Source organism: Camelus bactrianus, chromosome 5 (genome assembly GCF_048773025.1).
Source record: "Camelus bactrianus isolate YW-2024 breed Bactrian camel chromosome 5, ASM4877302v1, whole genome shotgun sequence".
In the NCBI taxonomy this organism is placed as follows: domain Eukaryota; kingdom Metazoa; phylum Chordata; class Mammalia; order Artiodactyla; family Camelidae; genus Camelus; species Camelus bactrianus.
In genome coordinates, this window is record NC_133543.1 from 29,028,725 (window position 1) to 29,050,923 (window position 22,199).

General features: G+C 34.2%; 1 protein-coding gene across 1 annotated transcript in view; it reads right to left on the reverse strand.

Moving 5' to 3' along the window:
• Positions 1-22,199, reverse strand: part of LRP1B (LDL receptor related protein 1B) — a 1,597,029-nt gene that overhangs the window by 417,430 nt on the left and 1,157,400 nt on the right. The window contains exons 38-41 of the mRNA XM_074363587.1: positions 10,366-10,492; positions 10,082-10,233; positions 9,661-9,785; positions 8,123-8,494 (exon numbers count right to left, since the gene is read on the reverse strand). Of these exons, the coding sequence (XP_074219688.1) occupies positions 8,123-8,494; positions 9,661-9,785; positions 10,082-10,233; positions 10,366-10,492 (776 nt within the window). The remainder of the gene's footprint in view (positions 1-8,122; positions 8,495-9,660; positions 9,786-10,081; positions 10,234-10,365; positions 10,493-22,199) is intronic.

The window sequence follows — 22,199 nt, forward strand, 5'->3', positions numbered from 1 at the left end:
AAGAGAAAATTTAAAAAACACCTTGAGATCAATCCAAAATTTATGGGATGCAGCAAAAGCAGTTCTAAGTGGGAAGTTTACAGTGATACGGGCTAACCTCAGGAAAGAAAGAACCCAGTCTAACCTTACAATTTATGAAATATGAAAGATAACAGTTTACTACAAGTAATTAATACACCAACAAACTGAGCAACCTAGAAGAAATGGATAAATTCCTACATACACTTCCAAGACTAAAGAAGATACAGAAAATCTGATCAGACCAATTGCTAATATGAAGTTGAATCAGTAATAATAAACTCCCAACAAACAAAAGTCCAGGAGCAGACAGATTCACTGGTGAATTTCACCTCTTCTTTAAAGGTTTGGTACTTCTTAACCTTCTCAAATTATCCCCTTCCCCCCAAAAAAGGGGTGAAAGAAGAATTCTAAACTCATTCTATGAAGTCAGCATTACTGATACCAAAACACTATAAAGACACTATAAGAAAGGACAATTACAGGCCAATATTGCTGATGAACACAGGCAGTCCACTATTTGACTATGGTCTTAGCATGGTCTCTGCTTCCTCAGGCAAGGGCCACAAAGGTAAAAATAAATAAATAGCACTACATTGAACTAATGAGCTTTCGTACAGTGAAGAAAACTATCAACCAAAAAGGCAGCCTACTGAATTGAAGATATTTGCACATGATATACCTGATAAGTAGTCAATATCCAAAATATATTTTAAAAAAATCATAGATCTTGGTATTTAAAAGTCCAATTAAAAAGCACAGAAACTATATAGACATTTTTTCCAAAGAAGACATACAAACGGTTGACACATGAAAAGTTGTTCAATATCACTAATCCTCAGGGAAATGCAAATCAGAACCCCAAAGAGATATTGCCTCCTACCTGTCAGAGTAGCTATTATCATCTAGACAAAAATAAGTGTTGGTGAGGATGTAGTACAAGGGAACCCTTACACAGTGTTGGTGGTAATGTAAATTGGTGCAACCACTATGGAAAACAGTATGGAGATTCCTCAAAAAAATTATTAGTACACTACCATATGATCCAGCAATTCCACTCCTGGGTATTTATCCAAAGAAAACAAAATAAAAATTACAAGAAAGATGTACTTCTAAGTTTGTTGCAACATTATAATAGCCAAGATATAGAAGCAATCTAAGTGTCCATAGATTATACATACAGAACATACATATATATACAATATCACTCAGCCATAAAAGTGAATGAAATCTTGCCATTTGCAACACTGAGGGGACTAGAGAGTTATTGCTAAGAGAAATAAGTTTAAAAATGAAAAATACTGTATGATTTCACTTTTGTGTGGAATCTAAAAGACATAACGAATTGGTGGCTGTGAGAAAGGAGGGGGTGAGGGGTTGGGTGTAATGAGTCAAGGAGGTACACACTTCCAGTTATAGAATAAGTCATAGGGATGTAAGGTGCAGCATAGTGAGTATAGTTACAAATATTTTAATAACTTTGTATAGTGATAGATACTAGACTTATTGTGTATAAACATCAAATTACTGTGTCATACACCTGAAACAATATTGTAATGTCCACTATACTTAAATTTAAAAAAAACTCTAAAAAAAACCCACCTAGAATACCAAGACAAAAATGAATTTCACATCTTACTTGTATTTATGTCTGCCAGCATGAAAAAGTGCTCAATATCACTAATTATTAGAAATGCAAATCAAAACCACAATGAGGTATCACCTCATACCAGTCAGAATGGCCATCATCAAAAAGTCCACAAACAATAAATGCTGGAGATGATGTGGAGAAAAGGGAACCCTCCTACACTGCTGGTGGGAATGTAGTCTGGTGCAGCCATTATGGAAAACAGTACAGAGAGTCCTCAAAAAACTAAAAAAAACTTACCACATGATCCAGCAATCCCACTCCTGTGCATATATCCAGAGGGAACTCTAATGTGAAAAGATACATGTTCATAGCAGCACTATTTACAACAGCCAAGACATGGAAACAACCTAAATGTTCATCAACAGATGACTGGATAAAGAAGTAGTATTATATTTACACAATGGAATACTATTCAGCTATTAATAAAATAATACCATTTTCAGCAACATGGACAGACCTGGAGATCATCATTCTAAGTGAAGTAAGCCAGAAGAGAAACTAATTTGAGAAGATACATGCACCCCGATGTTCACAGCAGCATTATTTACAACAGCTAAGACATGGAAACAATCTAAATATCCACTGACAGATGACTGGATAAAGTTGTGGTATATTTATACAATGGAATACTACTCAGCCATAATAAAGTATAAAATAATGCCACTTGCAGCAACATAGATGGACCTGGAAATTGTCATTCTAAGTGAAGTAATCCAGAAAGAGAAAGAAAAATACCATTTGATACCACTTGTAGGTGGGATATAAAAATGAAGAAAAACAAATTAACTTATTCACGAAACAGAAAAAGACTCACAGGCATAGAAAACAAACTTACGGTTACCAGCAGGGCAGGGAGGTGGGAAGGGATAAATTGTGAGTTCGAGATTTGCAGATACTAACCAATATATAAAAATAAGATAAACAACAAGTTCATGCTGTATAGCACAGGGAACTATATTCAGTATCTTGTAGTAACCTATGGTGAAAGAGAATATAACAAATATATGTATGTTCATGTATGACTGAAGCCTTATGCTGTACACCAGAAATTGACACATTGTAAACTGATTATACTTCAATTATATGTGTGTGTGTGTGTGTGTGTATGTATGTGTCTGTGTGTGTGTACCATTAACTCCTTTTGGTGGGGGGAGGGGTTTGATTTTGGTTTATTTTTGGTTTGGCAAATCAAACTACAAATTCTCTAAAACTTCGAGAGAACTGCAGTGGTTAAACAAATTAGCAACTTTTTGGTTGGGGTTTGCAGTGGTAAGAAGAGTATTTAGAAAAGTTCATGTATATTATCAATGTAGACTAATCTTAATTTTAAAATTCTACTCTGATCTTAATATACTACCTCATATCTGTAATTATAATTATTTCTGATTGTTTAACTACCGTAATTCATATTCTAAAAATAACTTAAGACAAAGATACCTATTCTAATATTTCCACAAAAGTGTCATAAATACAGTAATTTAAAGTTTTAAATTAGATAAAATTGCACTTATTTTTAAGCCCTTTACACACCCTTTCTCATAAAATCTTAACGAAAACATTTAGGAGTTGGTTTCCCATTCTATAGGTGAGGACACTGACAGTATAACAGAGGAAATAAAGAGCAAACTGGGGTCTGAATCCTTACTTGATTGATTCCAAAGTCCTGGACATTGTGTTTCACTTCTTTACTACACATGTGAGTTTATACTTACAGGCACTAATATGTCATTGGTTTTACTCACTTTGATTTTGAATGGAAGGATTAGAATGGCTTGGTTGTACGTACGCTTTGATTACATTCTTTCCAGTTTAATTAACCACTGTGGAAGCAGGACCTGTAAAATGGCAACAAGCTCCTATGGCATTTCTGCCTTCAGTCAGTCATGGGCCTTAAATTTCATCAATACATCATAGAGTGACACTCATAAAACAAAAAATCCTATTATATATGTACCTTGCAAAATCAAAACTTCTTATCTTGGATATTAGTAAGCCAATTTTCACAGTAATCAAAAGGTAGAAACAACCCAAGTGTCCATAAAGAGATGAATGGATAAATAAAATGTGGTCTATACATCAGTAGAACAATGCTCAGCCATTAAAAAGAAGAATGGACTTCTGATAACGTGCTACAACATGGATGGACCTTCAAAATATTATGCTAAATGAAATATGCCAAGTAATTCAAAATATGCTAAGTGATATACACCACACACAATAAAACAAATATTGTATGATTCCACCTATATGAAATATATACAATGGCCAAACTCATAGAGAAAGAAAACAGATTCATGATTACCAGAGAATTCAGGGAGGGGAAATGAGGAGTAATTGCTTAAACAGTTTTATCTCTTTAAAGAGATAAAAAATATTTTGGAAATAGTGGTGATGGCTGCACATTATGAATGTAATTAGTCACTGAATTGCAAAATTAAAAGTGTTAAATGGCAAATATTATGTTTTATATTTTTTAACCTAATTTTAAAGGTTAAGAATTGTACATTTTAAATGAATGAATTGTATGGTATGTATATTATATCTCAATAAAACTTCTTTTCAACACCTGGCCAACCAAATCCTTCCATCTCTGACTCCTTTATAGGACTCAAGGTCTCAACTAAATCATGCTATATAGCCATATTCTAATCACACCAAATGATGTTTCAGTCCTTGTCCACTCTGTGCTTTTCCACAGGTTCAGACTTAAAATTTTTTAAGTCCATAGTCTAGAAGAATAGTTTGCAATCTTTTTGACCTGAGGACTTTTAGACTCAAAAAATACTGAAGACACCAGCAAAACTTTGTGTATTTAATTATGTCTATAGCTATTACCATGCTAGAAATTTAAACTGAAAATTTGTTTTAAATATGTATTAATTTCTTTTAAAAATAAAAATGAAATGACTGCATATCAATAGCATCTTCTACAAAATAACTTTTTTTAAATAAGACTATTGTTTTATCATTTTATAAATTTGTGTAATGTCTGGATTACTAGAAGATAATGGATTCTCACATCTACTTCTTCAATCTGTTGTGTTGTTGTAGCTAATATATGCAAAAAAAAAAATCCAGCTTCATATAGCTATGTTTTTTTGGTTGGGGGAGGTAATTAGGTTTTTATTTATTTATTTTTTACAGAGGTACTGGGGATTGAACCCAGGACCTTGTGTATGTGAAGCATGCACTCTACCATTGAGCTATATCCTCCCCACCTTCACAGAGCTAGTAAGTTGGAAAAGGGAGCAGGGTTTTAGCCTTTTCAGATAATTCTGGAAATACTTTTATACTACAACATACGACAAGTGGTAGTTACTTAAAAGTTAGTTTCAGTGTGGCATCAGAAACCATAATGATGTACTTTTCATACCCTATTGCATTAAAATTTGTTGGTTTACCATACTTTGAATGGATCATTTACCTAGGCATGATTTTATCATGTCATTTGGAAAATCCTGGTTCCCTAAGTTATGCGTATCTTCCAAATGTTGACAATATCAGCATGCAATACCCAAAAAATCACACTAGTAATGTCACCATCCATCTCATCAGAAAAGCCCTTAAGTATTGGGAAGCTTTTAAGCTTCTCGTGGTGGATACATATCTTCCAAATTTTAATTTATACTTGAAAGCTTGATTTTTATTATTTGCAACAATTACTGTAGGTCATTTTCTTTGTAGTGACAGACTCATTGTATTCATTCTGCCACATACCAAGGTTTGAGTAACCATAATTTATTCTTTATTCTTTCAAGTAAAAAATGATGTTCTTCGAAAGCAGCATGAAGTCAAATAATGACAGAAATGGTGGGGGCAAAGTTCAGTGGTAGAGCACGTGCTTAGCATGCACAAGGTCCTGGGTTCAATCCCCAGTACCTCCATTAAAAATAAATAAACCTAATTACTTCCCTCCCAAAATAAGTAAACAAATTTTGTACAAAAAGAAGTTCTAAATTTTTTTTTAAATGACAGAAATACATGGTTTCCTTCAGGCAACCATTATACTTCAGAGTGCAACAGAAGTGACTTATGTATATTTCATCACACAGAAAATTAGAGATGTGTACTGAAAGGCCAACATTTAATGAAATTAATTTCTTTATTCTGTCTTTAAGGATGTTCTTAAATGAAACTGGCTCTTTTCTTATTCCTGCTCTTAAGTGACAGTGAAAAATACAGTGATTACTAGTACAGTTTGGTGCTACTGTCTTGATTAGTGCTAAGGTCACAGCAATCTAGCCACCATGGCTTTTGCACCATTGTCGCAAATGTCAACACAGTTAAAAAAAAAAATAGGCAAATCACTAGTGTTATTATAAAAATAGTTTTGATCTCATAGACTCCTTGACCATGTATTCAGATCCCCAGGAACCACACCTGAAGACCACAGGTTTAGAATCCTTCCCCCTCTTTTCCTCCTCACCGGGCTCAATCAGCTGACAGACTCCTATTAATCTCTTAAATTTCCTCACCTCAGTGGCATCCTCCACTATGGATCTTTAGTATCTTATGGATTCTATTAAATTTCAATGTTTGTTTACTGGTAGTTTTCTTCTTAAACTGCGATTTCTGAAAGTCTCTAGACTCACAGTCATCTTTACATCCAGGGTGCCTGACAAAGACTCTAGAGCACAGAAAGTAAGTAAGTTAATTACTAGATTATGGAGGCCATGTGAGCACCTCCAATCTCTGAACTGTATCAGTCTAGGAAAATGGAGGACCAAAGAGTATTAGAATGTAAACTTCACAGAGATCTACCCAAAGAATCAACCAGTCTCAGATATACATGCACCCTATGACTAGTACAGCTATAGCTGCATTTTCACATACACACACATACGCAGGGCAGCCAAAGTGGCATGTGATAGGATTTACAGATTGGCATGAAATTATCAGCAAGTAACCTAGAGAATAAAGAAATAAGTATGTGTTATCTGTATACGCCTGAAGTTGCAAACTTGAACTCATTTGGGAAGGCTGAGTGGGATTTGAATAGGCAAAAAGAATTGTGAAGGATAATAAATACTGAAAGAACAAAATAAACAGTAGCAGGCCTTGCCTGGGATGGCAACGTACAATACAAAGTTTGATGTAAAATACCTGTTTTTCACATGAGTAAACCTATGAGGAGATGCTGGATCTCACTAGGGACCAGGTAAATGTCTATTAATGTAAGTTGACTTTTTTACATATTAGACAGTCATCAGCTAATAAAAATGATAAGATGATTGTTGGCATAAGCGTGGGAAAAATAGGTATTTTTATAAACAGTTGCTGAAAATGTTAAATTGATATTGTCTTTTTGGAGAGACATTTGAACAGTTATAAAAAATTAAAAACACTGATTTGCAATTCTATTTCTAGGATTTTAAGCTAAAGAAACACATGTATGAAGAAACATATTTGTATCCACAAATGTTCATTGTGACACTGTAGGTAGTAAGACACCAAAAACAACCTAAATGTTTGTCAGCAAGAAAATGGTTAAATAAATTAGTTTATCCTTAGGATAGATACAGGCTTTCAAAAGTATAAAAGACAGAGCCTTAGGTACTGAAATGAAAGCTCTTAAAGATATACTGTACGTCAAAAAAGCAGTGAACACTGCATATAGGAGCATTCCATTTTTGCAACTACAAATAATATACTCACATGTATAAAGAAAATTCTGGAGGCACAACCCCCGTCACTTATAAGCAAGTAAATGGAATTGATCTTGCAGTGATGAGGCAGAAACTTCATTTTTAAATCTATATTACTTGAACACTTTAAAATAAATTTGTATATTTTGCAATTTAAAAAGTAATGAAAAAGACTGACCTCAGTATAGTGAAATTGGAAAAGTGGGGAATATATGGAAACCACATAAAGATAAAGAGAGAGATGTTGCGTGAAGAATATGAAGAAAATCCTTGAAAACAGATGACAGGAAAGTGGCTTCTTTAAATTATGTAGATAACCCACACAATATTATGTTTGGGTCATTGTCCCATAAAATATTAAAAATATTTTTAAAATATTAGGCCATTTCTTTAATAACATTCTCTCACTAAGACTGTTATATCTATTTATACACACACACAAAAGTAATCTCTGGTATTTAAGAAAATAAAAATACAAGAAATCTATTCACTGAATATAATTAGGTAGATATTCTTAAAGACATAATTTCATCCACTGGAAGAAAATAAGATTCGTGAGTTTTATACTGAAAACATATTTTCCATGAATTTTAATACGCATTTATAAGAAACAGAAAGGAATATACTGAAAGTTCCATGATTAGAAACTAATAATTACATATGCTGTACATGCTAGCCATTAATTGCTCCTTTGACTTTTAGGGGTTTGGATATAGTTGCATTCATGCAGTGACCCCTCAAACTTCTCTACTAAGCCAAATGACACCTGTTTCCACCAAACTACTGAAAAATAAATTGTTATACTTACTTTCAACGATGATTTGTCTGTCTTCCCAGTTATCTTTAATAAGCTGTATATTTCCAAAGTGTGCATCGCTGTAAAAGATTCGGTTGGTACCTTTTCTTCTTTGATCATAGTCAAAGGCCAAGGCGATGATATTCTTGAAATAACGTGGATTTTCATATGGCCTTATTGGTGAATTTAAATTGGTTTCATCAGAAAGATGTATACTTTTTAATATTGTTCTCCCTGAATACAGCAAATAGCCTTCATGCCTTAGGCAAGTAATTCCATCCTCTGCCAAATATCCATGGGCACAAGCACAAGTTCTCCGGGCATTTCCTCGATAAAGACAGAGTTGCTGACATCTCCCATTGTCCTTGGCACAAACATTGGTCCCTAGGGATAGGAAAAAAGATACACACATGTATGTTTGTGTTTTTCCTTTTGTTTTTCAGGTAGTTTCCTCTTATAAAAATATTAAATAGTTAATGTTGAATATCTAGGTTTTTATTCCTAATTTTTGGACTAATCAGTGAACATTCATACCCTCTAAAGTACTGCTTTCATTCCAGCTTAAAACCTTGGATTTCTTATTTCTAGATCACATTATCCTGCTTCCCTGACCAGCCAAAAAGAAGCATTAAATATTTCCTTTAATCAGCCAGTTGAGTGTGTAACTCTTCTTTGAAACTTGATACTGAGATTGCAATAGGTTTTTACATTATAAATCTTTGGCACAAGTAACTGATTCACTCAAAACATGAACTGAATTTACACACAAAAAATACACGACTTTAAACTCTGTGTCTATGAAATATATAAGGTATCAAATTGATGACACTAATGTGCCTAACATCCTAACTATATTGGGCATAAGGTTTTTATTTCAGTTTTGGGTGAAGATGTAATATGCAATTAGGATTTCTACATCACACTAATTCTTCTCCATGAATCCATCATCATCTCCAAAATTATTATACCTTCCTTTGATGTCAAGAAAATTAATTACAATTTACTTTAATAGACATTTAAAATGGACATTATCTTAATGGAAGTGACATTAAAAGATACCCAAATCATCATCATATTTGTTTCAAAACACGTATTTTTTTTAAAATGATGACTTTGGACATATTTCACACTAATAGCAACCTTCTGGAGCCATAATCATTTTATATTTTAAAATATAATCAGAAAAAAACAATTTGATTGCTTTTTACTCTCTAGCATCTTAGTGGTGCTTTGTATACTTTCTTGAATATGTATATTTACCAAATGTTTCTTTACTACTTAGTCTAAACCTATGCTGAAGACACACCAGGTATATAACATGTCCAAATACATGCACTGTCCTAGACAAAAATATCTGTGCACGAGCTATTATATATGCATTTCATCAGGCTATTGTATGATTTTTGTAGGAAATTAGACACAGAAAAATAGGGTCTTGAGGTTTTTTGATTCATATAAGAATTAACCCCTAACTTCAGTTTGATAAATAAATGTTAAAAAATAAGAGAAAGAAATGACATAAAATGTATTTATCATATAAGAGTGCTGACCTTTCTCTCTTACTCGGTTAAAGATTTTAACCTCCTTCAGGTTGACTCCAAGACCTGTTCTCATCGTTACAGTTTCTGTGGCATCATTCTTGTGGCCCCTTCTGATGGACCCGTTGGCATGTGCTCTGCCAAGAAGATGAACATACATGTTCAACAATCTTTAACTAATTCAAATCAAGCCAGTTATTTAAGCTGAAAATAACAGATGGCTCAGCAGAAGGGAAAGAAACCAACATTAGTCTGTGACATTGAAATGGTTGAGCCTGGAATAGCAAGAGTGACTGCATTTTCTCTGGAAATTACATGGCTTTGTGAGATCCTTTCTGTGACCTTGCTAAGAAATGGCTAATCCTACAAGGGTAAAGCAACTGGCACTAAAATAACATTTTGAGACTCCAAGACTTATGAAAAAATAAATTACCTGTCAGACCAGTAGATGTAAGCCCCAAAGACTGCAACGGAGAACATATCCACGTTGCTTCCTGACAGCACCACCTCGCGATTTCCGCCAGTCTCAAGGTCGATTCTTTCTATCTTGTCTGTACGAGCGTCACACCAGTATAATTTATTTTCCTAAAGATCGATTGAAAAGTAATATTACAAGCTGTTTTTGATTGTTTTATAAAGAAAATAAGAGAACACTTAAAGTGGACTAACGCAAGTTGGCAGTTAATGCTCTTTAAATACTTAAGAAATCCAACAGACCTCATAGTCAATGGAGATGCCATTCGGCCATGCTATTCCCATGCTCACGAGGACAACCTTCTCTGAGCCATCTAAGCGAGCCTTTCCAATGCAGGGCATCTGTCCCCATTCAGTCCAAAACAAGTAGCTGAAATTAAATTGTTGATTTATAGTAATATGCAGATAAACACAAAATGCATATTATTAATAATAACATACAAACAGAACAAAAATACCGTTAAAAAATCATTATACAAATGTGTTTGTTTGCAATAATTATTTACTATCGAAAAAATATTTAACCATTCATGAAAATCACAAATAACAATTCAAAATCCTACCAAAATACCTTTTGTACATGCTGCTTCTCTGTCTGAAATGCTTGTTTTCAACCTACTTGCTTAATTTGCTCCTGGTTTTGATATCTCAAACATTATTTCCTTCAAGAAGCCTTCTGTGTTCTCTGATTATTGTGCCATGTACTCTGCTTCATCGCATGAATTAGAGTTGCAAATTTGCACTTGTATTTCTCTACCATGTTACCTTTTTTTTTTTTAATAATTTTGTTCCCACTGGACTTTAAGCTTAAGGAGGACAGTGCTCTTTTTCCTTAGTAACTTTTACACCTACAGGACTACTAGGTAACCAGAAAACTTCAAAAATGAAAGTATTTATTTTAAAATAAAATTAAAATGTGTATTAATAAACAGATTTAAATTTATTTAAATACTTATTTTATGAATGCTCACAAGAATGCCTCATAATTCTCAATTCTGTCCACTTAGACTGCTAAACGTAGCTATACCAGTTTGAATTTTATAAATTATCTTGTGAAGTCATCTTAAAACATGAATTCATACAAAGCAAACATTTTTACTTTAACAATCCTGCAATACAAATGTAATGTGGAAGGACTAGATATAGAAAGAAAATCCAAAGTATACTGAAATGAAACTTCATGCCAAAAAATGAAATGTTGAAAAAAGCAGGTATAAAATCCATGCTTGCTTTCATTTATTCATTCAACAAATATTTGTATTACAATACAGAAATTCATGCTGTCAGATAAATCAGATCCATTCTTTTGAAGTTATGCCCAGTGAAGTTTTTATTTAACTGTCAGATAACAGCAATGACTAAAGTTTTGAAAAATATGGCAATCCCTGATTCACTCAGGCAAAAATGGGTGTGTATTCTGTGCATATTTAAAGACATATAAATATATGAGTGATCATACGCAAGAAGAGAAAGTGAAAGTGCAGAGAAAAAGCAAAGACCTACATTCATATTTTGTACTATTTATCCATGAAAAATGATACTTCAACTACATTAAAATATGTCTTTCCTTTATGCATATTGTTTTGATTTATTTTAAAAGTTGATTTTTTTCCCCCTGAAAATGCTGTGTGAAATAAATATGTTGGACTTTTACAACCAGACAAACATGAGGTGTGGCTAGAATCCCAAATACATTAATCCTGAAGAAACTTTCATTCATATTTACAAGCTCTATAAATCAGAAAGGAAAAACTTCATAGCAAGAAATCCGACTAATGTTTTATTGGTTAAAACTAGGTTGAAGCAGGCATGAAAAAAAAAAAAACATCACTATGTTAAGATTTTTAAATATTTAAGGGACACTGTGTTAAAACATTATTAAAAATAAAATAACTATTTTAACTGAGAGGTAGAATATATTGCTTCATTTAACTTTTTGAGGAGAAATTTTAGCATTACTAATGCACTTACAATGTCTAGTCAGTCATTTGTGACAATTTTGGGGATATTACACTGTGAAGGCGGCATTTTAGGAGCTAAAACAGGCATGTGCTTATTTATTGAATCTGATTCTTGTCATCTACCTTGACATACTCCAGAGTTCAAATATAGAAGGAAACGTGTACAATATACCTTATATTTAACAGCCATCTGCTTTAAAATGTACTAAATGAATAATATAAATATAACTTCAGGTAAGTAGGTCAAATCAACCATCTAACATATTTAGTCTTAATTTTCAAAACTATGAAGACTGCAGTTCAGGAATCAATGACCCACAGTCACGTGGCAGATAAGGGCACTGTACTCAGGCTTTGCAAACGCAGACCAGACCTGTACTTTCTCCTCTATGCTATCTCACCAAATAGAAATTTAATTCAACAATATATTAATCTCAAATCAAATGGTATTTCCCCCTAGGTATAAGGAGTATAACAAAGAGCTCCATACTTAACATAAAACAAAACATGAAAAAGGTCTCAGTATTGAAAAGCAAGTCTCTCTCTTTCTTTTTTGCCCAAGTAGATCCTATTTTAAATTTGCAATACTTCCATGTAGGAGGCTTGGATGAATGGCAACAAAATTAGCGATGAAAGATACTCAAAATAAAACGATCCTGAGTACAGATTTTACTCAAATTTACAGTAGTGACTTGATAAACTATCACAATATATAAAGTCAAAGCTGACTGTAGGAATCATTGTTATAGCTAAAATAGTTACCAACTTCATAATACTAAAAGATTCTACACCTACCAAAATTAAGCAACGTTTTATGGATCTTGGGCAAAGAATAATTTATTTGCTCCTTAAACTGAAATTGAAAGTAAAGAACTGAATAGAATTAGCACTTTGAGAACCTTCGGGAATTATAAAACAAACATAAAGAAACAATACACTCTAACTTATACAACTGCAGGGAGAAACTTATGAATAATTTGAGAGTAATTTTCATAGATGTGCTTGAGGTATCTTTAATGAACAGACTCTCCGTATCTAAATGTGATCTTTAGCAATGGGAAGAAATGATAATCCTTCTCACTGTTTTTTGAGACTCCGTGGAAATTACAATTCAGTGATGGCATTACAATTTGACATAGTCCCCATCTGAGTTGAAATTTTGTTGTAGTGAAGTGTTTGTTGGATTGTATGAAATAGTGAAGAAAATTGCCTTTAGAGTATTAGCTTGTTTAATCTAGCCCTGAAAGTACTTCTCAAAGCTCTCCCAGATTCAGAAACTTTCAAAATTGTCAAGCTCAAATGCTATGTTGTACAACTGAAATTTCTCTAGACAATAATTTGTCCTAAACTGAAAATTCCCTTATTTACAGACACTTCCAGTTACAGAACTTAAAAACACAAATGTAGAAAAAAATTCAAAAGTGGTTTGAAAGATTACAGAAATACTATCAGAAATCATCAAAACACAAATAACCCTATTGTCTTCATTAGGCACAGAAGTTCTTGGCAGGAATCTGTGCAAGGAATACATGTCGTAAATTAACTTCCAATTAATTTTTGACATTTGGATAGTAGGTAAAAGACTCCACTTGATAGCACTGGAGTTCCTAAAGTCCTAGCATACACTTACAGGTCCCCAAAAGTTTATTAAATTTATCATGACAACTGTACTGATGTCAGATTTAGTTTACACACAGGTACACTTACAAATGAAAACAGATATTTTTATGTTACAATTAGATTCAAGCTGAAAAAATATACATTCAAGGTACTATAAATGTCCTTGAATAATTGTAAAGAAATATTTTTTGAGAAACAAGGCTAACATGAAAACTAAGCTCCAAATTTGGTGGGGAAAGAGTGAGGCGTGTGGGAAGGAAAGAGAAGAATGAAATGTGTCTAAATTCTTACAGAAATAGTAGTAAATGTGATTCTTATATTTTAAATACATGAACAATAGTGAAAAGCCACCAATTTGAATCAATCATTTTCTTTGAATTGAAGGTTCTTTTCTTTGACTACTAAACTATTTCCCTGGAGCACAGATGTGCATTGCAATTTTTACAATAAACTTGCTATTTCTTCCTATTCCTATCCCTTTCCTAAGGGAGCATGAGAGAGATACTTTATCAGGTACGTAGATAAAAGTCTGCAATAGCCAAAAATTTCTGTGCTGGCACAAAAATGAAGATCATATAACTCTCACGTAGGCAGGTGCTTTGGTCAAGAAGCGAATCAAGAATGTCACTGTGTCCTTGGCGAGGCTGGGGGACAACAGTTTATTATTTTATCTGTGTAAAGCGAGAAAACCAAAAAACCAAAGACCTATAGATTAGTAACAGCAGCTTAGCACTTTCTCTAAAATAATTTAAAACTCATAATAATTGAATACCTCATAGGCCAGCATATCAGGGCATAAGCAAAATAATATAATATTGTCAAAGGTTGAATACATTTCAGGAATACGTGAACTGACATCCTTCAACCCCTCTGAGGAATACGGTGTAAGGCAGGATCTACTCTGTTTCCAGAGGGCTTCTTCACATTCGCTTTTTCTTCATTTATGTGGTTTTGTTTTGAGAAAATATTGCATGCCAATCCCAACTCACTTTTCAAGTCCTGAATGTGTTATTGCTGCTTAGAGGCTCCTGTAATTAATATAAAAAGAACTCAACCACAGAGAGCAGAACCCTCTGCTATAAGGGAGAGTCTAGAGACAGCATAACCTTGAACGCCACTTTTCAAAAAAATTTTCTTGACAGTGGTTTGGTAGGTGATTCGCAAATGAATTTCGTTGCAGTCATGCACTCGTTCAACAGATATGAACTAGGGATGTATTGAGTGCTAAGAGCTGATGATATGAAATGAATTGGACTTAGTGACCCTTATGAAGGTCACTGTTTAATGGCAGAGGCCAATGAGTAAATAAAGAATTACCTGAGAAAAATGCTCATAGCAATGCTTAAAACTTGCTAGTTGTAAGTCTCTATTACTCATGAAAGTAGGGTCTTCAGCACTGAAACTGTGGAAGTGCTGTGGTGAGAAGTTGTTGTTCCTACAAACAGCTTTAGAAACGAACTTTTCCTTTGAGGCAAAGATACAGGCCATCTGGGTTGTTCTCTATATTTAAGCTTAAAAAATATTTTTAAGTTATCATTTGTTCTATAGATCTTGTTCTGATTTCTGTGATTCTTAAGTTTTACATTAGATTCCTTCTTGACTCATTCTTTGGCAATATTAACAAGTTATATAAAACAATCATTAGGTGTGTGCCCAGCCAACACTGGGAGAAGTAGGAGAAAAATTCTTTAGAAAGAAAAATATCTTTGACATCTGTAATTCCATGCCACATTGGGCTTATCACCCTAGATTACATTTAATTGCTTATTTTATGTATGTATTTACACCCTATCTCATTGCTCATTGTTTCATTTTAACAAATACATATTCATATACATGAACATGTACATATATGATATTAGTTTGCTACTTACATGGTTAGCAATGGTTTTCCAGTATAATTGGTTCACCTTTTAATCACTTTTGGTGTTTTCAATATATAATATTTAATATTTCCCTATAATCTATGAATTTTCCTATGAAAGATTTAACACTGAGATGCCTAGACCTTGGAGTCCTAGTGGTAAGTTTAGAATTCTTCAAATATTACATAGAAATGTTTAATTTGTTTCATGACCCCAAACTATTTTAAGTATCAGTCATATGCAACCTACCCTGGATATTCCCCATCAATACACACTGAGGAAATTTCTCTAGACAAATAAAGAAATATTTTAAACTTCTCTTTCACCCTTTACCATATTTTTATTGGTCAGACCCCTTAAGAAATTAGAAAAAGGTCCTACACTTGTGCATGGCTATCTCTGGTTTCCATTCAACATGGTTTCAGTGGTCTGGGCCAGGGGCTCCCTCTCACAATGGGAAGCGGCATGACCCATCTAGCCTCTCCTTCTCGTCCACCAGCTCACAGCTGCAATGATTGCCCAGGGCATCTTGATCACTTCTAGTCCTTCATTTCTCTTATTAGCAGGAGAGCTAAGACCCAAGGTTTATGTTTAGAGATTAAGAAATGAGAATAAAGCAAACTGGAAAAAAACAGTCAAGACCTAACGATCTTTGGAAAAAAAGCATGCCTTGCAGTAGAATTTTTGAGAAAATTCTTAAGGAAAAATAGTGTGGCACCTTTCTTTCATTTGTCCTTATAATTTGTTTACATGCCTCTCTCAGAGATCTGTAGAGAAAGGTGGCTGTGATTTGGGGAACGACTGAGGTATTCCTGAGCTACTTGATCATTATGGCATATTACTATTCTAAACTAGCAGCTTGATTCCACCATTATTTCTGTTGCAAATCAAATTTAATTCCCTTTCTTTTTTATATGTGTAGCCTTGCCTTCAGATGCAAAATACACTTTAGGAGATGGTGTTAAACTATGCTATACTGCTATACTCTTCCTGTCTTAACAGATGTTAATCTGTCATTCAAGACCTTCTGTATATTACCGAGCATATTCCAAAAACATTTATGTTTTTATAAATGTTTATAAAAATATAAAATCAATCAAAGACCATTTGATAATATGTACTTGTTGAATACCAAGATACCATGTAAAGCTGAATCTCTGCCATGGAAAGAAACACTTTTCAGAAAGTTATTTACGGTCACAGAGATATAAAGCTAAATTAAGAGAGGCAATACAGATACTGATGCCTAGAAAGAAAAAGAAAAATCAGAGTATTTGTGCTTCACTTAGAGCTCACACATCATGGGAGGTTAATCAAATTTTTCAGTATTCTACTATGACTTTCTATACATCTTTTTTTGTTGTTGTAGGAAGAAAATGGCTTTTTAGCATAAAGAGAATTATTACATTTTAATTTTGTAAAAGGGAGTGATCTCTTAGCAAAAAAAGTCAATGAAGGGGAGAAAGTGACTTTTCAAGCTGAACTAAATTCATATATGCTATTTTGCATTTGGCTACATTTTAAGAGACTTCAAATCTCCATTGTTCAAAAACAGGCTATGTGCCCACTTTTCAAGGCACATTTATATTTTGGATTCAGCTAATTTACTCCATTATGGTTCACCTTTTCCCTTGGCAATACCATCTGCCATGTTTTAACTTCAAACAGAATATTAAAACACCGTACTTCATTCCTGTTTTATGAATTTTGACACTTAAATGTTTATGTAATATTACCTGGAAATCAGTGTTTGAATAACTTTTACATAGAGTGGTCACTTTTAAGCCTTTTTTCCCCCTCCTCTGAACTCAAGTCAGTAAACATGTAGATACTATATTGGGAGATACATACCACTAATACTTCCAAGCAGTAATAAATATTTCCTAAAAATAAGCTTAACATTTAAAAAAGTATATCAAGTCTTAACTAGGCATCCTGAAAAATATCTATCCATATGAAAGAAATGTTTTTAAGAAGAAATGAGGGGAAAAAATAATAAAAAGTAAGTGAGGGGAGAGAGAGAAATAATATTTCAAATATTGTCACACGTCAAATATTTCTTGTTTTGAGAGATGAAATATAAATCTTTTTTTGGGGGGACTCAAAATTAAGAAGTCGACAGTATTTACTGAGGAGTCCTCTAGCTGAGTCAGTACTGAGCTCACAGTCACAACAGAGAGAAATGGAAAATCTAAGACACAGCTGGAGAGAAGGAGTAAGAGGATTAACAGACAGATGGAAATACGTGATGAAAAACTATGGCACCTCTGAAGAAAGTTTAAATCTTGTCAGGACAAAAGAACCATGATAACACAAAAAGAGATGCCATGGTTAGGCTAGGAAAGAAAGTCAGGAGACGAAAGGAAGGAAGACATGCAAGTTTCATTGACAGTTGGATGTTCAAAAAAAAATAATTTCTAAAGGAAATTGTAAACACAAGTAAAGAGATGAAGATAAAATATTGGATGTAATGCAGTGATTAAAGTCAGAAATGTGAAGGTAAGTTTGAAAGATAAATATAGCAAGAGAGAAACTAGCATATAGAGCCTTAATGAGGAGAAGATGTTCAGAAGAGATATACAAGGCTCAGAGGAGATATATGGGAGGGGTCAGAACAAGAAAACTCAGAGTTAGAGAAGGTAACAGAGGAACTCTTGGGTGGATAATCAATGGAGAAATGTCCATGAAAAGGCAAGTAGTGTGAAATCTGAAAAAAAAAAAATTGGATTTGGCTATAGATAAATTTAGAAATTTCTGGAAAGAACTAAAGCTGAAACGTATTTCAGAAGTTCAGTGAGAACCTCATGGTTCCTCGTCTTTGTTCCGGGGACCTACATCTCTCTTTTGCCTCTGCCTTACATCAGCAAGGCCACAATCTCATCTTAAGTATCATGTGAAAATGCTCTATTTCCAATTTCACTAATTCTGAGATCACCTTCTCTTAATTTATAGAGTTGTCTTGCTCATTCACATCTGCTGAACCTTAATTCTTTACTTTTACTTTGGTCTCCTGTTCTTGGTTTCCTTCCGTTCCATTACTAGTTTCTAGACCTCACCTCCTGATTGGCAACTCATGGTTACTCCAGTACAACTGCCAACTTTGAATCTGTCATCACCTGCTCCCTTTTGGGCCCATTTTTCTTTTTCTTCTGTTTTCTTTCTTTCTACTGCTAAGTTACTGAACACTATTACTAAGATCACATAAATATTCCATCAGATTCTAGAAATCCATTCTAGTCAGATACATGTTGCCTTTATTCACATTGTATTTCATTCATACTCTATTTGCCACAATATTTTCATCAAAACATAGCTATTCATTTAAAAATGCAAACCTTCTCATATCAGCTATCACCTATGAGTTTCTTCATTTTCATTAATTTTAACTGCTAAATATATTCTATTGCTACATTCTGTCTCTTCTTTCACTCCATCTCCAGAAATAGAAGAGAACTTTCCCTAATTTAATCCTCCCATTTAAATTTACCTCATTTAATCTACCCAATATCCCAAACAAGGATATAGGCATTTGAGATCAAGATACTTCAAAAGCTCTCAAAGGTAGAAAATGTCCAGCCCAGGGTTCCAAATTGTGATGGACACTGTTGGTGCTTCATTTAGACATCCTGATATCCTGTTCACTGTTTCTAGGTACTCCAGTGCCCTGCCTGTGTGTCCTTTTATCTTTAATAGCTCACATGGACAAGCCAATGGTTCGAAGCCAAGCTCCCTTGCTAAGTGAGGTTTACCCTCCAAACTTTCCAAGGCATCTGTCTGAGATCTAGATTTTGCTCACAGGTGAACCTTTGCTTGGTCTCTTTCCCTTTCCTATCCTGCTTCTCCTGACTTGAATTCTCATTCCAGGACCTGTATTTAGTGTACCTGATATAAGATGCAAACCCTGTCTATCTGCTATCTGTCCCCCATTCTTCCTGTTCCACCCTATTGCTCCTTCCTTGATACAATTCCTCCTACTCTCCCTGGAATCTGTCTCCTCTTTACATGCATTTTCTCCCTCTTCCTTTCTGCCAATTTCATCCCCTCTGCCTATGATTATGTGCAATATACTAACCCCGTATTAAGAAAGACTTTCTCTGTACCCTACTATCTTCTCAACAAATTATCTATTTTTTCCCTCTTCCTTTCATTGCCCAAGTTTCTGTCACTGTAGTGTAAATATCCTGGCTCCACTTTCTAATTATCTTTCATTTACTGATTCTTTATATTTGGCTTCTGCTCTTACCAACTCCTGGAATTTGTAACAACTAACCTCGCCATCCTGATCATCAATTGCATGTTCTCTTCTCTGCTTTTCTTTCTCCCAATCTCTTCACTGCTGGCATACTCTTCTCCCTAAACTCTCTTCCTTTGACTCCTGTGATACATTAATTTTCTGAGGACTTGAAATGGCTTTCTTTCGCCTTATTGTTAATATTCTTTTTTCCTCACTTAATCATTTCATCTCCTAACTGTAAACATGTTTCATTTTTGTTTTTAGACTTTTTTTTTCCTGTACTCTTCCTTGGCTAATTTCCTCCACTACCACTGTTTATTGTCGAGTCTGAACTCTGTTGGAATAAGTAGGAAGTGACTTAATACTTAGTCAACTCCGGATTCTATTTATGCTCTACTAAATATCTCTTCTCTAGAATTTGATATCTCAGGAAGAAGCCGTGACTTCCAAGACAATTCCAGTTTAAAAAAAAAAAACAAAAAACAAAAAACAGAATGAGACTGTTAAGATTCTCATGCATTAAAGACTAGATCTTCCTAATTCCAAACTTAGGTCTCATATCTATTTTAAAATCTTCTTCCCTCTCTCCAACTTTGACCTGTCTTCTCCTGGCCTGAGGACTTGCAGTGGCAAAGTCACACAATGTTTCCATTGACTCCTCTTTTCTATGTATTGTAGTCTCCCACTTGGACACTTGCTTCTGGCTCTCCATTACTTGGTTTGAGGGCAGAGAAAGAACCCGACCACCTGCTCCATAACACTCTCCTTGGGGTGATAAATAACCATTTCTAAGAATTCCTTAATTTAAAGAATGCTACTACTTCAACAAACTCTCATTACAGTCCTGATCTCTGCTTATGTGGATTGTCTGGGGCCGGGGCCAGGAGGCTTAGGAGAGAGGGTCCAGGACTGGATTAAGCTTCACTTGATAAACTGGGGGTGGAGTCATCACAGGAGTAGCTTTAAAATGTGGGGGACCCTGTTGTCTATTTTATGGCCCCAACTTATCTTCCAGCTATATTATCTACTCTTCCCTACATGCACCACGTGTATTTATACTCTTGGCAATGGCCTTTGCTTTGCCACTACAGATTTTTTAATCATTCTGTTCCTTCTTCATATAATACATTCCCACTGCATCTCAGAAACTTCTCTCCTTCAAGTCTCAACAAAGCCTCTACTAATCACCACCGTTTAACTTTTACTACCTACTCTAATCATATACTCTCTCCTTTTTCTTAAAATTTAATGTAATTTTATAATTCTTATGAAAACGATCATTTTAACATAAAATTTAGATATGTGATTTAAGCTTAAGACATATCAGTCTAGTCTTTTTGTGCCCCCAAGGTTAGACTTACTTTACATTATGAGACTATTTCTTAACTGAAATTTTGTACTTGTTTAAGCTGGAAGTTTAAACAGAAAACTCACTGTGAACAGAAGCTACATCTTATTTATACCATCATACTTCACAGCGTCCACTAGCATCATGCACGCAGGAAGTAGTCTTATTTTGTCAAGATGTACTGAACTGAAGGCTGAGGAGGAGACGGAGACATCCCGACATGACCTGGTTTGGAATGTGTAGCACTGGATAAATGCTCATTGAATAAACTGACAAAAACTGAAATATATGTGGGTTTCTTTGCTTGATATTCTCAATTATCCTAGAGAGAAGTATAGTTACATGCTGAGATGGCTGTAGAAAAGACACTTAAGGAAAGGAGGTCTGAAATAACAACTTGAGGGCATTTCCTAGGTTTTAATAGAAAGGAGAAAGAAAACTACAGATCGACAAGTTAGCAGCAAGAGGCCTGTTAAACTGAACTGCAGAAATCCATAATAGGCCAGGCATAAGAGGTTCTCTACAGTACACTGAAGTGTACACTGAAGTGTTGGACTTATTATAAACATGACGGGAAGAAATTCTTTATTCAAAGCAGACCCACTTCCTTTCTATCTATGATATTTCATAACTGAAACTATATTTATTCCTACCACCAGAATAATTATTCATAGTCCAGCAACTGATCAATTTTTTTTCCATCAAGGGTATAGTGATATATTGCTTAAATTATGAATTATAACTTTAAAAAGAGGTTTTTAAAATATCACATTAGAAGAGGACATTTTGATATTCAAGCTTATGGGTGTGATGTGGACACACTAAACTGAGTCATGTTTTTTGTTCTTGGAATTAAACATACTGATACCCTCCCTCCACATTCTTAACACGCAGTGGCAAGCGTCCACGTGGACGCAGTGGTAGGGCAAGTGCGTGTACAGAGGGTGGTAAAATCCAACTCTAAATTTAAGAAAAATTATCTTCCTAATTTTTCTGGCATCTTCTCATTATTGTTTATGCTCTCTTTCACTTATAGTTCTAACCTGCAG